The 14,816-nt window shown below is 40.3% G+C and overlaps 1 protein-coding gene across 2 annotated transcripts in view; it reads right to left on the reverse strand.

Annotated features, from left to right (window-relative positions):
• Nucleotides 1–12,750: 12,750 nt before the first annotated feature.
• Nucleotides 12,751–14,816, reverse strand: part of IPCEF1 (interaction protein for cytohesin exchange factors 1) — a 112,695-nt gene continuing 110,629 nt past the window's right edge. For both annotated transcript variants that reach the window (XM_084622168.1, XM_084622169.1), the window contains one exon: nucleotides 12,751–14,128. In XM_084622168.1, the coding sequence (XP_084478294.1) occupies nucleotides 13,964–14,128 (165 nt within the window). In that variant the 3' untranslated portion in view covers nucleotides 12,751–13,963. The remainder of the gene's footprint in view (nucleotides 14,129–14,816) is intronic.

Consider the following 14,816-nt stretch of genomic DNA (forward strand, 5'->3'; position numbering starts at 1 on the left):
CCATGGATATAGAAAGTGACTGAATTGATCCTATCCTTAGCTCCAAATCACAAAAACATTCCCATCTGGAAAATCTACCAGCCTCAAACTATATTCCTGCCTGATAAACTTTACCTAGAATAAATATCATTGATTAGAGACAGGACTCACAAAAACCAATTTGCAATATAAACACACAAAGATAGCAAAAGCCACAGATTATCTACAGATGCAATCTGCCCCTCACCCTGCACTCAGAAAGCTTTCAAGCTCCCTGTATTTGACAAGAGTCAGGTGGGAGAGCCTTAAAACCTCCAAACAATGAAGCAAGTCCAAGTCATCCTTCTTCAAGGCCATTTGGGCTGCTAGAGTTAAAAATAACATTTTAAAGCTAGTTCTATCATCTGTACAACTTCTATCCAACAAAGATGCATGTTACTGTCCTGCCTCTCTTGTGTTAGTAGGGTGAGAGGGGATAGAACTGTCTGTACACTCCACAGAGCCACAGGAAGGGCACAGACAGGTCAGGCTCCATAAGAGAGCGCCACACCTGAGACACTGGGAAACCAGGTGCCAGCCCTTGCCAGGGCTTTAGGCTCAGCCGAGCACTGACAAATTCATTGCTGGAAACCAGTCTGTTTCACCTGCATGTTAGTATGGTTAAGATGGATATTGCACTTGTAACAATGGGTTTAGTGTTTAGACTTTATGAAATGCTTGGACGTTGTTGCATGCATTAATTTCACTTATAATATTTTTATCACTATTATTTATAATATTTTTATTAGGTAATATTTACATTTTTGCTTTATAACTGTAAAAAAATGTTTGCTCTAGAATCAGACGAACACACACACACGCACTAACAGAGCGCGTCTGAAAAGGACCGGGTTAATCAGCACTCTGACCCCTTATATGTCCCTGGACTCAGGAGGCTGTGTTGAGCAGCACTTCCAAGCTGCCACCCTCATATGCCCCAAGTTCAGCACGTCCCTATCCCCACTTTCACGTTACAATTGCACTGGTAGTAACCCACCTGATGAGCAAACACCACAGGATTTTTGGGTGCTGCAGGGATTTTTAGCTTAGGTACGAGAAGTGTTGCTGCAGAGTGAATGGGGAAGCCAAAAAACATCCACGAGAGAGAGAGAAGCAACCAGCTTAATCATGAAAGTTATTTATTGCCAGGTAATAACCATACAAGGGGAGCCAAACAAACAAAACAGTTATAATATTAAATCTAACTTAAATTTGATTATAAAAGTCAGGTTTAGAAAACTATAACTGATCACACAACTCAGGGTCAGAAGGTCATACCTACAGAGAGAGAGTGAGAGCTGGGTTCTCACCACGCCGTGAAACTTGAATCGATCGGGGCTCCCAGGTGGAGGTGGTAGCTGAGGGTCTGGAGTGCTGGAGACAGGCAAAGCTCCCAGCACAATCAGTCAGGAGAAGATGAAGTCCCAATGGAACTGATGCAGATTTTGGATCCAGGCATCAGAGCACTTACTTGAGCATTGGTAGGGGTTTTTGTAGGCAAAGAACAGTGGTTCAAGGGAGAACCCTAGATTCATTTATGGGTAAACCGATGGCTCAAGGAAATATACTAAAGTTGTTTTGTTCAGGCTAGACAAGGAGTGGAAAAATTTTTTGGCTCAAGGGCCACATTGGGGTTGCGAAACGGTATGGAGGGCCAGGTAGGGAAGGCTGTGCCTCCCCAAACAGCCTGGCACCCACCCCCATCTACCCCCTCCCACTTCCTGCCCCCTGACTGCCCCCCTCAGAACCCCCGACCCATCCACCCCCCCCTTGCTCCTTGTCCCCTGACTGCCCCCTCCCGGGACCCCCCGCCCCTAACCGCACCCCTGGGACCCCACCCCCTATCCAACCTCCCCCGCTCCCTGTCTCCTGACCACCACCCCCCAAACTTCCACCCCATCCAACTGCCCCTGTCCCCTGAGTGCCCCCCGGGGCCTCCTGCCCCTTATCCAACCTCCCCCCTTACCCTTACCATGCCGCTCAGTGCGGCAGGATAGGCTTATTTGAAAGCCTGGGAGGTGGGTGGGCACAAGCTGTGCTGCCCGCAAGGCGGCATTGCTGAGGGGGAGGGGCCGGGGGTGAGCCTCCCCAACCGGGAGCTCAGGGGCTGGGTAGGACGGTCCTGCGGGCTGGATGTGGCTCGTGGGCCATAGTTTGCCCACCCTTGGGCTAGACAATAGGAACTGCTCATTCCTGACTATGGGTGATGTTCCTTCGAGGGAGCTAACAATACAATTAGGCAGCTTCAGTATTTTGGATTCCAATAAAGGATTTATTATTAGAATTGGTCTGATAACTACTGAGCTGGATGTGTGCAGGCATGGGTTCGTTAACATCTGGAGCAGAAATCCCCCATCATGCAGTGCTTCCCTGCTTTTCTGGTCCCAGAGTTCAGTGCGGTTCCTGCCTTGGAATCTCTGTTCTCCATTCTCTATGCTAATGGGGATGCCTCCCTGTCCCATCCTTGATGCAAATGAGGCACAGGGAGTTTCCTTAATCCTGTCACCCTTGTTCAGAGAGGTTTAGGTGCGTCTCCCACTGCCTTTTCATTGTTTTTTGTAAGTCTTTCTTCTGCTCAGCTTTGGTTCAAGCGGGGGAGGGGGGGAGAGATCTTTCATGAGTCAGACGGTCTGGGTACTGTGCCCTGGTTCCCCAACAACACAGAGCTGATAGGTAACAAGCTCACAAGAAAGGAAGCATTAAGGTGACGTAACGTGAAGCTCAGCTTGATCCTTCATGCTGACTGCTGGAGTTTCAAATAACATACTCAGAGCCAAATGTTTGTGATCAACCCACCCAGCAGCACAGAAAATAAATACATGTCTTTGGTAAAACTGCAATAACAAATTCAAGGAAATCACACTCTGCTCACTGATGTTTCTTGAGCAAGGAGAGAGGCTAAATTAACTGTGTGTGTCAGTCAGTTCTACTTCGTACCCTTGTTCTTACATGGACAGAGTTGTTTTACAAGCCATTCCTTCCTATATCCTCAAAGCCCATCTAATTTCCTGAAGACTGCGGAAACCATGTTTCCTTGGTAAGCAAGCTATGTCTCTCAGTCACAGCAAGCTATCATTTGTGTCACTCTCAGAGGCTCTGAGTTGTGTCTGAATAGACGGGATGTGAGCATTCTAGAACTGCCCAAGCCAAAAGTATTAGCAACATAATTCAGCATTTTACAGTATAAGAAAATGGGGTTCAAATCACAGGCTGCTTGAATTTGAATTCCCTTTGCTTGTCATCATGCAAGCAGGAGAATTTCCAGACTGAATAATAATACAGAGTCAATAGCAACTGACAAGCGGCCTCAACGTGAAATAGAAAACAAAGGCCACACACGCAGACAATGAAAGTAATGCACATTTTTTCTAGTTATGTGCAACATTGTGTATGGTTTCTGCTGGCACAATCCCCCCATTGCAGGGTTGAAAGCTGCTCTCCTTCAGCAGAACTCTGCTGGGTGGACAGCAGTGGCAACATTGCCTTCACCACTCATGCAGTTTCTGTCACCACGTGCTAGCAGGAACGAATATAATTCACTGTCTTTAAGAAGACTGAGAATAAAAAAAATGCAGCTTGATCTACAAAGAGAGCAGTACTTGAAGTGCCATAAGGAAAGATGGTTTTGTGGTAACAACAGTGGATTATGATTCAGGACTGCTGAATTCTATTCCTAACTCTGCCATAGACGTCCTGTGTGACCTTGGGAAAGTCACTTCTATTCTTTAACCATAAGTTTCCCAATGTGTAAAAGGGGAAATTTCCCTACCTCAAGGAGAGATTTGCAAGGATAGGTTCATTAATGTTTGTGAGGTGCTCCGCTACTGCCTTGAATAATGCCATAGAAAAGTCTATAAACACAATATTTGAAGGGCACATTGCTTGCTCAGACCAACTTCCTCACAAGTTCATAACTTTGATAATTTCTAACCAATTTTTCTAAGTGCGGTAAGGGGGATACAGCATATGTGCTAAATTTCATATTTCAAATCACAGCTGGGTTTTAGCTATTTGTAGGAAGAAAAAATGTAGCATATTTTTAGAATGGGAAGAGTGTATTTTTATCCATGCTCTCAGTAACTTAAAAGCAGTTGGATTCAGCTTGCTTAAACTTTCACCAAAAAAAAAAATCATTTTTGGGACTGAGACAAAGCATGGAGTATCTCAGAATAAAAAGGCAAATGTTTTGGGAAGTTCTGACGTGTTGTGAGAAAACTGTGTATTATAACAGAAACAACACAGCTACTCTCACAATAGCATTTGCTACCTATGTGCAAAATAGGTAAGGGAGAGAAAATAATTATGTATAAGAATGTAAGTGAGGGACCATATATTTCCGTACCAGTTAATACCTTAACTAGACTTGAAGTCTGTTAGATAATACAATGGTGTGTTTTGTGGAGCTTCTGATGTCATTTCTACAGTTAGCTAGGATTTACTAATATTTCAAAATCATTTTTCTAGCCCTTTAAAAATTATTAGTAGATTCTAAAATACAGAATTGCTTAGATATGTATTAGTGCCCTTGCATTGATATTTGCTTGTACCAACTTAATATATGGAAGCAACAACAACAAAAAACCAAGGAGAGCCAAACAACCTTCATAAGGCGTCTAACAAAATCAAGCTTCTGTCATGAAGATAGATAATGTTATACCATTTAATTATTAGGCACCAACTTCTTGTTTAAGCCACTGCACATAATGGATGTGCCTGAATCAGGTTTGTTGAATGACAAGGGCCTCATCCCAAAAAAAGCTCCACCTCGAGTGCTCCAATACAGAGGTCTACTGGGATTCCTTGTGGGCAAAGAGTCTGCCTGTCTGGACTTCTTGCAGGATCAGGGCCTAACTTAGCCGTTTACATGGCACATAGCAGAAGCATAACTGACATACAGCCTGCATAACATGTTTTTGTGCTGGGGAAAGTGAGTTGGCCAACTGACGTACACGGTTACTATAATTAGGTTTCAGTGCTCAAGTTCAAGTACCTATAGATGTGACAATGGTTTTTGTGCATAATGCCAAGACTTTCAGTGATGCAATAAAAATACAGATGGGAAAATATAAAGATATAAAAAGGAAAAAAAATCATTAAGTCCTATGAATGAGCTCATTGCATTATTACTTCACTTGCAATATCACTAAAAGCCAGCAGGCTGTGCATGTGTACTAGCTTTCTTAATTAAAAAACCCTACTATTTGATAAAGCTATCATAAAGCTGCCTTTTCCCAAAGGCAATCAAAAGGTAGTTTTAGCCCAAAACATTGTCACCTGCTTTCCTTTGTTTTATTCAAATGTAATAAGGAAACATAGGCTGAGGATCTTGCCCAATAACCATAGATTACTGTGATATATACAGAATGATACACACATACACACATTTTATGTATATATAACACAGTCTCCCACATATTTAAACCTTTTAGTTACAGATAAGATACATGCCCAGATCAAAGAGTTCCCTTCATTTACATTCTTACAAAAATAAGTTGATGAGCAGTTACACTTTATGCCACCAAAGGACAGTGTAACCTAAAAAACTGACTCGAAAGGAGGAAATGGAGAAGACTTAAGTTTACTTCATAACAGTGTATGAGGAGGATCTGGAGGAAGGATATTTCCCATGCTGCTGCATGTGTTGCCTTTCTAAAGTGAAGTGAAATTTCCCTTATGCAGCTCCCATCACCTTTATTATTTTATTTTGGTAAAAAGAGCTGCCTGGCCGTGCTACATATATGAAAATGTAAACACATCACATGTCTTTCAAGGACGTTCATTTGGCATGAGGTGTCTTTCTTTAGGAACAGATACAGCAGCCAGTTCAGGGGACTGTTTCAGCCAGGCTGTTCCAAAAAGTACATTCTCTCCCAGAGTGCAAGGCATTTTTCAAAATAGCCATTCACAGAAACTTCCTGATTCTAAAAAAACAGGCTTTGAAATAATAATCCCCAAGTAAATGTGCCTGTCTTAAGAATGTGCCTGTTTTTTATGTTACTGTTAGGTTTGTTTGGGGTTTTTTTTTTCAAAACCAATTTGGAAAAAAAACAAAAGTCTGAGTTAAGAATTCTGTCTTGCATGTTTAACACAGAAGTATCAATGTAAGAGGCTAGTTCCCCTTGGCTACATGCATGTCATGTCCCCTAAACTTAGGAGTTACATGCATGCACTAAGAGGCAAAAATATTAGTACTGAGCACACTTATAGCACTTTAAATTTTAAAATACTGACTATTAACTTAACTAGCTAGTAAGCACCAGACTGGGGCTCAGAAGATCTTAGTTCTGTTCCTAACTCTGCCACTGGTCTATTGGGTGACCTTGGGCAATTCACTTCATTGCTCTGTGCCTTAGTTTCCCTAACTGTAAAAAGGGGATAATGATACTGCCCTTCTTGGTAAAGTGCTTTCAGATCTATTATTATTATGCATGTGTGTAACTTTATTCATGTGAGTCATTCCATTGACTTCTCATGGGTGAAGTTACTCACCTGTGTAAGTGTCCACAAGACTGGGAATTAATCAATCTTCACATCACCATATGAGGTAGACAAGTGTTTATGTATCTTCATTTTACAGCCGGGGGAAAGTGAGACAGGAAGGATAACTTGTGAGTGCAGCTACAGTAACCTGTTCAAGGCCACACAATATCTGGGACAGAGTGAGCATTAGCACTCAGATGGTTCCTAAGTTCTTGACCAATCTACTAATGCAAAACAAATTTTCTTGGAGAAAATTTACCCCTGTGCAGGTGGCCCACAAAAAAGCTCATGTTCACGTAACTCCTCAAAATAGGGTTTAAGTGGAATATTAGTGGCACGTCAACTTGGTAGTGCCCCCATGCAGAGGGGGAATTTCACTTTAATAGTAAGCCCTTCTGTTTAAAGGGCCCATGTAAAAAAGAAAGCAAGATTTCTAATTTCAGTGGATGGGAACAGAGTAAACTGCAGAACTTGCTGACAGTTCAAGGAAATCATGACTGACATTTCAAAGTTTATCTTCTTTCTACATGTCCCACATAAAACAGGAAATACCACTTTGGCCCTACCACTAGAAGAAAACCGCTCCATTTCCCGTTATTAGAGTTTAGCTTTTCTCATAAATGACACATACTGCCATTGCAATTGGTCACTCTTGAGCCACACAAAAAATCTTCCCATACAGTACAGGGAAACTCCTCCTGCAGAAATGCCTTACAGTTAGAGATGGATTTTATCAAAAAATAAATTGGTATACCAAATATACAGTATTATATTCACACCCATGCCCATATATATAGACCTGATACCCATGCGATAAATTGCATTTATCTTCCACATTGATTTACCTGAACTCTGCCCATTAACTTCTCCAATCAGCATTAATTCCAAAACTCTGAGTAGATTTAAATTAGCTCCATTATCACACATACACATACTTCAACATACTGCCACAAAAACATTTCCTTTCCCCCTAAATGGTAGGATTTTCTCCCCCCAAAAATGACGTCTGTCTGTGGCACAAGGCTGTCGCCATTCAGTCCTGGACCAATGACAACTTTTCCGTCCACTCTCTGATGAAATCATTACAGCTAGAAATGACGCTCTGGGATTCTCTCCCATCTCAGTGGATTACAGCATTCACGTCTAGTCCTTGTAGCTTCTGAGCTCTGGAACACTGAAATAGAGAGACATCCTTGATTTACAGAAAAGCCATTAAAAATGGATTTTAGAAATGACTAAAATGGTTAAGTTCTACTTTTCCAATCACTCCAAGATCTGTACAGCCAGACTCCCTGTACTAATGTAGAGATGGGCCTTACGGACAAAGAAATAACAACAAAGCTTTTTATTTTCTCTCTCTCTCTCGCGCGCGCACACACACACTTAATTCTAAAACATTTCTAACTAAGTTCTCCTGAATAATATATGAAACAACACACATGTATGCGGTAATATAATGGCACCCATTTAGCACCATGTGTATTTCACATTTTAGAGTAATGCTGCCATTTGAAATTCATGCCCAAAACCTTTTATACAAACACAATTGATGGCAAACACCACTGAGCAGAGAACATGGTGCTCAGTGCTCTCTTGTATTGATGTGATTAGCAGTTACATTCACCTCTTGTGTACATCTATTTACATAGAATTCATCCCCTCCTGTATTTCCTCTCACCCTGACTTAGAAATCTGAGATTTTTGAGCTGTTTTTGCTGCAATTATTTCAGCATCTGACAGTAGAGTTATTTATCAGCTAAGAAGATTGGAATGTTTTCCCTTAATGAAAAATATGTCCTTTTATTCTGATGCTATCTTCACTTCACATGCTCCATGCTTTCTATTCCCTTCATGTCTGGGAGGCCTCAAAACTATCTGAAGAGGCAGGAGATGAGTTCTGATTGCTGCACTTATAGTAAGGTAAATTTACTTTTTCAGACAGGAGTTTTTTGCCTGAAATATTAGCTACTTTAAAGTTACCCCGTGCTGAGAATTCTCTGTTCTATTTTAAGTAAAAGTGATGTGACCCATTCTCTGCTAGTTGCGGAAACGTCAATAGTTCAAAAATTTATTGGCCAGCTAACAGGGCAGTATTCCAAAACTATTTCAGGCTACATGACCCTGTTACAACCAATTGTACTGCGTTTGTCAATCCAAGGACATTGTTGCATCGCTATACATTATACAAGACATACACTCATCTACAAATACACACGTGCGTATGCATGCATTCACACTGAGAGTAAGAGAATATGAATCACTGGGCCAAACTCTGCTCTCATTTGCACAGTGTAAATCTATTTCAACCAGTGGAGTTACTCCAGGTTTGCAAGGGTCTGAGGGCTCATCACTGCTGCTGCTGATCACTCTGGCCCTGGTTCAGAAAAGCTCTGGAGCATGTGGGCAGTGGAGGTGTTTAAAGTTAAGCACATGGGAAAGCAAACAGCAGCTTGCAAGACCAACCCCCAAATGACTGAAATTTGGCCTTCATTTATTTATTGATTGTTTAGCACTAACAACAGGTTTAAATTGACCCCAGAGATTAATCCCCAAGTTGGTACCTCATGAGGATACCACAAATGGGTTAAGTAATTATTTGATCTAATGCCAAATACATGGGCAGAGATCCCTCTTCATTTCCACATCTCTTCATTTTCACATCTAATCATGTAGTTCTCATTTCGGGAGGCATCTCATCCAGGCATCAGACAATTGGATTTTCCCACCTTCTACAGGTTTTGCTGGAAATGATGCAAGATAACAAAAAACACTCCATTTGCTGTTATTAGAGTTTAGTTTTTCTCATAAATGACACATACTGCCATTGCAATTGATCACTCTTGAGCCACACAAAAAATCTTCCCATACAGTGCAGGGAGACTCCTCCTGTGGAAATGCCTTACATTTCAAGAGATGGATTTTATCAAAAAATAAGTTGGTATACCAAATATACAGTATTATATTCACACCCATGCCCATATATGTAGACATGATACCCAGGCAACAAACTGCATTTATCTTCCACATTTGACTGATTTACCTGCACTCTGCCCATTAACTTCTCCAGTCAGCATTAATTCCAAAACTCTGAGTAGATTTAAATCAGCTCCATTACCACACATATATGCACTTCAACAATCTGCCACAAAAATGTTTCCTTTCCCCCCAAATGGTAGGATTCCCCCCCCCCCCCAACCATGACATCTGTCTGCGGCACAAGGCTGTCATCATTCAGTCCTGGACGAATGACAACTTTTCAGTCCACTCTCTGGTGGAATCATTACAACTAGTAAAATAAAAAAAGAAAAAAAAATGTTACAGGTGAAAAAATATATACACAGATAAGTCAGCCATGAGACGCTAATTAGTAGATAAATGTCTTTCTTCACTGGAGTCTGTACTGCTATAAAGCCAACAATTTAATTCTCACTCTCAGTTGTATGCTAATCATTTACATTATTTGTTTTACTTCCGAATACACATACACATGGGTTCTCCATAGGTAAAATCCACTCCTATGCAGAGGGCCCATACAAGGCCTAGCCACGACTTATATCCCACTTAACATTATTTCAAGGGCTTGCATGGGACTGATGTGGTGGATGGGCCTTGCAGCTCACCCTATGTTGGTATTATCCAGCTGATTTAATTTCAAGTTCATCACATGCACTTTGGGAGGTAATTTTGTCTGTCAAGCCAAAAACGTACTGACAATAAAATCTTACATCATCGGTAGACTTTAAGGCTAGAAGGGCTCAGTTTGAATAACTAATTATATGACCAAAGCATGTATCAGAGGGTTGGGGTGGAATGAATTTATTCCATACTGAGTGAACACTGTAACAAAACAGAATTGAAAAAGTTAGGCAAATACAAATACACACACACACACACATATATATATATATAAAATGTGCAACAAATTTCTGCATTGTCTTTATATTTTTCCAAGGCTTTGGCCAAGTTACTAGACTGAGGTCCAGCTGTTTGGTGTCACTTTCCCAGTGGAAAGCGGCCCTAAACTCAGCAGATCAAGCCCCTAAAGTGACTCTCCTGGATAGATATATCCTTGAGTGGTACAGAGCTCCTGTATGACTCCCACACCAACTACTCTGGCTGTCAGTGTAGAGGGTGTGGCTAGGAACAAGGTCTACTATTTTGAGCTTCCATAAACCTGGCTGCCATATGGGGCCATTGGCAGCTGATGAAGGTGAAAGGATCTTGGGACTGTGGCCTGGTACAGAGCAGCCCCAGAATCAGGAAGTCCAAAGGGCACTGCACCAGGCACTCTATGCCTACAGGTGAAGATCTGTCCCTTCCAAGTTTAGTTTATTTTAAGGCTTTTTTTAAAATGTACTTATTGTCTAAAATCTTGACAATTGACTTTTTTTTCAGAAATGAGGAAATATTCTAAGTGTGAGTGAAAATATTGGTTTAGCATAGTTTGTTTGTTGGGTAGTGGGTGCACACTTTACAAAATGACAGATGATTAGCTTTAAGGAAAGATTTTTTACCAGAATAATAAATGTCGCTAAAAAAAAATCTGAATTTTGTTGTTCACTAGGAACAACTGAAAAAAATACGCACAAAGTCTAAAAACATAATGAGGAATTCCTTAATTTCATAAGTCAATATTTTCTTGATTTCTCTTAAACAGAATTTTCTTTAAGTTCCTGAAGTATTTTACAGCTTTGGCTGCATAATGTCAGTGTGCAACTGTCAAAAAAAGAACAAAAAACCTTCAGTATTGTTGCTTAACACAAGAGAATCTATATATCTATATACACACACACACACTTAGACATAAACAAACCTTCATCATGTTACAGTTAAGGTTGCTAAGTGCAATTCAAAAGAATGGTCTGGATGGGAAAGGCTGATGTCAGATCTATTTACATCACTTAGCTTGTGGTTTCCATAGTTTAGAAGGTTTAGTTAAAAGATTTTGTGGTTTTATTTTTAACAGATGTGCCCAGTGATTGTTTCAGTTTCCTTCTCTGATTCCTATACTAGTTCTTACCACCCAGTTCCAGTCCCCAGCTAGTCCTTGTTCTCTAGCTACAGCTCTCCATAGTCCAGCACTAACGCGGACTCAACAACCAGTCCCACTCCCTAGTTCCAGTCCTGAGGCAGTGCTGGTATCTCAAATACAACCCTACTTCCGAGCCACAGCATCTAACCACCTCCTGTTTTTGCCTCCTGTGTCTCTCCATCCCTCAGTCCACTCTTCTCCTCCCGCTAATATCTGCAGAAGGGAAAACCTGCTTCACGGGAACTTATACAGTCCACCTAGGCATGGCTCCCTTCAATCAAATTTTAGTAGATTTACCAGCTGCCAAAAGTGCCCAAACCTCAGAGCCTTCCTGCTGCATTCAATTCCCAAGTCCAACCCATCTCTAATGATCCAACATTTCCTGGATGTTCTGGGATACAGCTAAGGGTTTAGATCTTAAAACATTAATTGCTTAGTAATGAAACATTTCCAAGCAATTAAAACTAATTGCTAAGCAAGTGGAGGAAATCCAATCTGTTCCAGTGAAGATGGTTAATTTTTTTTCATAATCAAAATTCTAATAATCTACACTATGCATACACATGGGTCAATATCTGAACATGTATGATTTTTTTATATTTATAGCGTATTCTGCTTTAAAGCTAGATGAGTCCAAAAACTCTTGAGAACATCTTTACACACTGGCTAACTGGAGTGCATCTCCTTCACACCAGAGTATTTGGGTGTATATCTTTAAATGCTAGTTCCTGTGCTGGGGATCCATTTAATAAGGAGGAATATTTCTTAAAACTCAGTGACTTTACAAAGTCACATATGCTGAAATGTGCAAATCAAACTATACTGCACATGTATAGACAATTCAACACCCAATTGGGAGTTCAAATGTGTATCCTGTGCTGAGAAACCTAAGGCTGAAAATTATGACCCATTGCAGCAAAACAATGTGTTAATTTTTTATTTGATTAACATACTAGTTAAACTATGCCACCTGGGGTTATGAAACCATGTCACCTGGGGTTATGAAATTTTATAGAAAAATATTTTCCTACCCTAGAATATACAGTGAAATTTTCAACCAAATCTCACACTGAGGTCAAAAAGTAGAAGCAAGGTACTCAAAAATAAAGCTTACAATGCAACTCCCAATGTGTCCGTAACTTTGGAATGGTATGAATAATATAAATGTATATTAATTATATTTGGGTATGAAGACTGTGCAGGCATTTCTCTTGAAATCAACAGATAAACAATCTCATCTATAACATGTGGTCCTTTTTACAGTAGAAAATGTACAGTACATAAATATATAAATAAAAATATATACAGTACATGGTCACACATTCACATAAGCCATAAAGTGACACATATTAAAAAAAAATATAATCAACTATGTTTTATATGTTTGGATCTACCCAGCTCCACCACTGCGTGCTGAGTGTCATCAGCCAAGTCACTGCCGTTCTGTGCCTCAGTTTCCCCTGTAAAACAGGGATAATAAACTGACTTCCTTTGTAAAGCATTTTGTGTTCTACTGATTAAAAGCGCTGTAAAAGGTCTATTATTATGACTATGAATTCAAGATGAACTTGTACTTTACGTATTCACTACTATCAAAAATATGTAAGCAGAAAATTGTCCTTTACTGAGTCCTATATTCCATAAGAAAAGTTGAAACTTGATGAGACAGAGTTTCCGCATTGCAGAACAAATTTATTTGTCACGAACACACATTAAGGGACCCTCTCCAGATGACGTGGGAAAACAGCATCTTGATCTTGTCCATACACAATTAGGAAATGTTTATGGTGTCCATTGACTGGGTGCCTTGAAAATTATTTAAAATTCAGATTTATGCATAATCATTATCCTTGTTGCCACCGTTTACATAGTAATGCAGTCAAAACAAATGTAAGTAGAGATAAAAGTTCTTACTTGTAGTTGTCTTGAAGAGACAAATGGTAGGAGAGAAGATTGTATCCTGTTAGCATTATCATAGCTTTAAAAAAGTTTCTTCCATCAATAGGTTACATGAATAAAATGACCCCGAAGGTCTAGTATCTACAATATGTACATTCCTCTGAGACTTTCAGGTCTGTGTGTGCTCAGTTTACCTCTGATGAAAGATCAGCCATTCCTGAATGTCAATCCATTTCCTCTCTGCTTCAGATAATGTTTGCCTCAGACATGTACCCAGAGGGGGCATCTTTTTTTAATTTTGGGGTTCCATTTTATTGGCATGAAATGAGTTTGAGGAGAGGAAATAATGCTTTGGAGAATGGGTTGTTTTTCTTTTAAAGGGGAAGAGATAAGCACTTGGAAAAAACAAAACCTGAAACTGTAGTAGCTTAAAGCATCAGGAGGTAAAGAGGGACAGGGAGGAATCCTGTTATGTACTGCAGGTTCCACTGTCCTCAGATAGCATTTTCAATTAAAGAAAGGTGGTGGATTCATCTATGGTTCCTTGCTATTCCCTTCCACAACAGCTAGGGCATCGTGCTGCTGATAGATCTCTTGGACCAACATGGTGTTTGTATTCTTCCATTCTCTATACTTCTTTGCCGTCAGCTCAGGATCTTCCAGCAATTGGTTAATCATGGCCAGGTCATGCTCTTTACACTAGTAGGAAATCAAGAGGGTTAATAAATATATATTTTCCCATACAAACTGTACACCGTATTTTCCTTAATAAAACTAGTATGAACCTAAATTGCCCATCTTGGCAATGTGATTCCCTTTTTGAGTATGGGAATTTTAAAACAAGCCCATGGCAAAAGTTTCTTCCAATTGAAGTTACAGTTCTGTTTATACCTGAGTCTTTAAAATATCCCATATTTTTCACAGGATCTTTGCACAAAAGCCCAAGAGAAGAGTTACATGAAGAACTGATCACTTTTCATAAAATGCTAAATTTAAAAAAAACTGGTAACAGCAGCAGCAATTACTGCAATTTGGACACAGCTTTTGACCTTCAAGAAAAACACTCCCTTCCCACATTGTAAATACCCCTACTTTCAGTCCTAGACATATTAAATTTAGATGTAATCCACACTCACATAGGGTGGCTATCTGTCCCACTCTAGTGGCTAGACCATATAGGGAGGTTTACAAGGCTGCTGCTACTTGTAAGTTAATGAACCCCGTTCCTTTAGCTCAGTATGTAGGGCTCACATTTTTAGGCCCACAGATCTCAGCTTCAGTCCTCACAGAGGATGCGAGCAGAGACATCAGTACATGGAGAATAAACACCTTAAGGTGGACAGGGATGGTGTCCCTCGCCTCTGTTTGCCAGAAGCTGGGAATGGGC

Source organism: Lepidochelys olivacea (assembly GCF_965140295.1).
Source record: "Lepidochelys olivacea isolate rLepOli2 genome assembly, chromosome: 3".
Taxonomy (NCBI): Eukaryota; Metazoa; Chordata; order Testudines; family Cheloniidae; genus Lepidochelys; species Lepidochelys olivacea.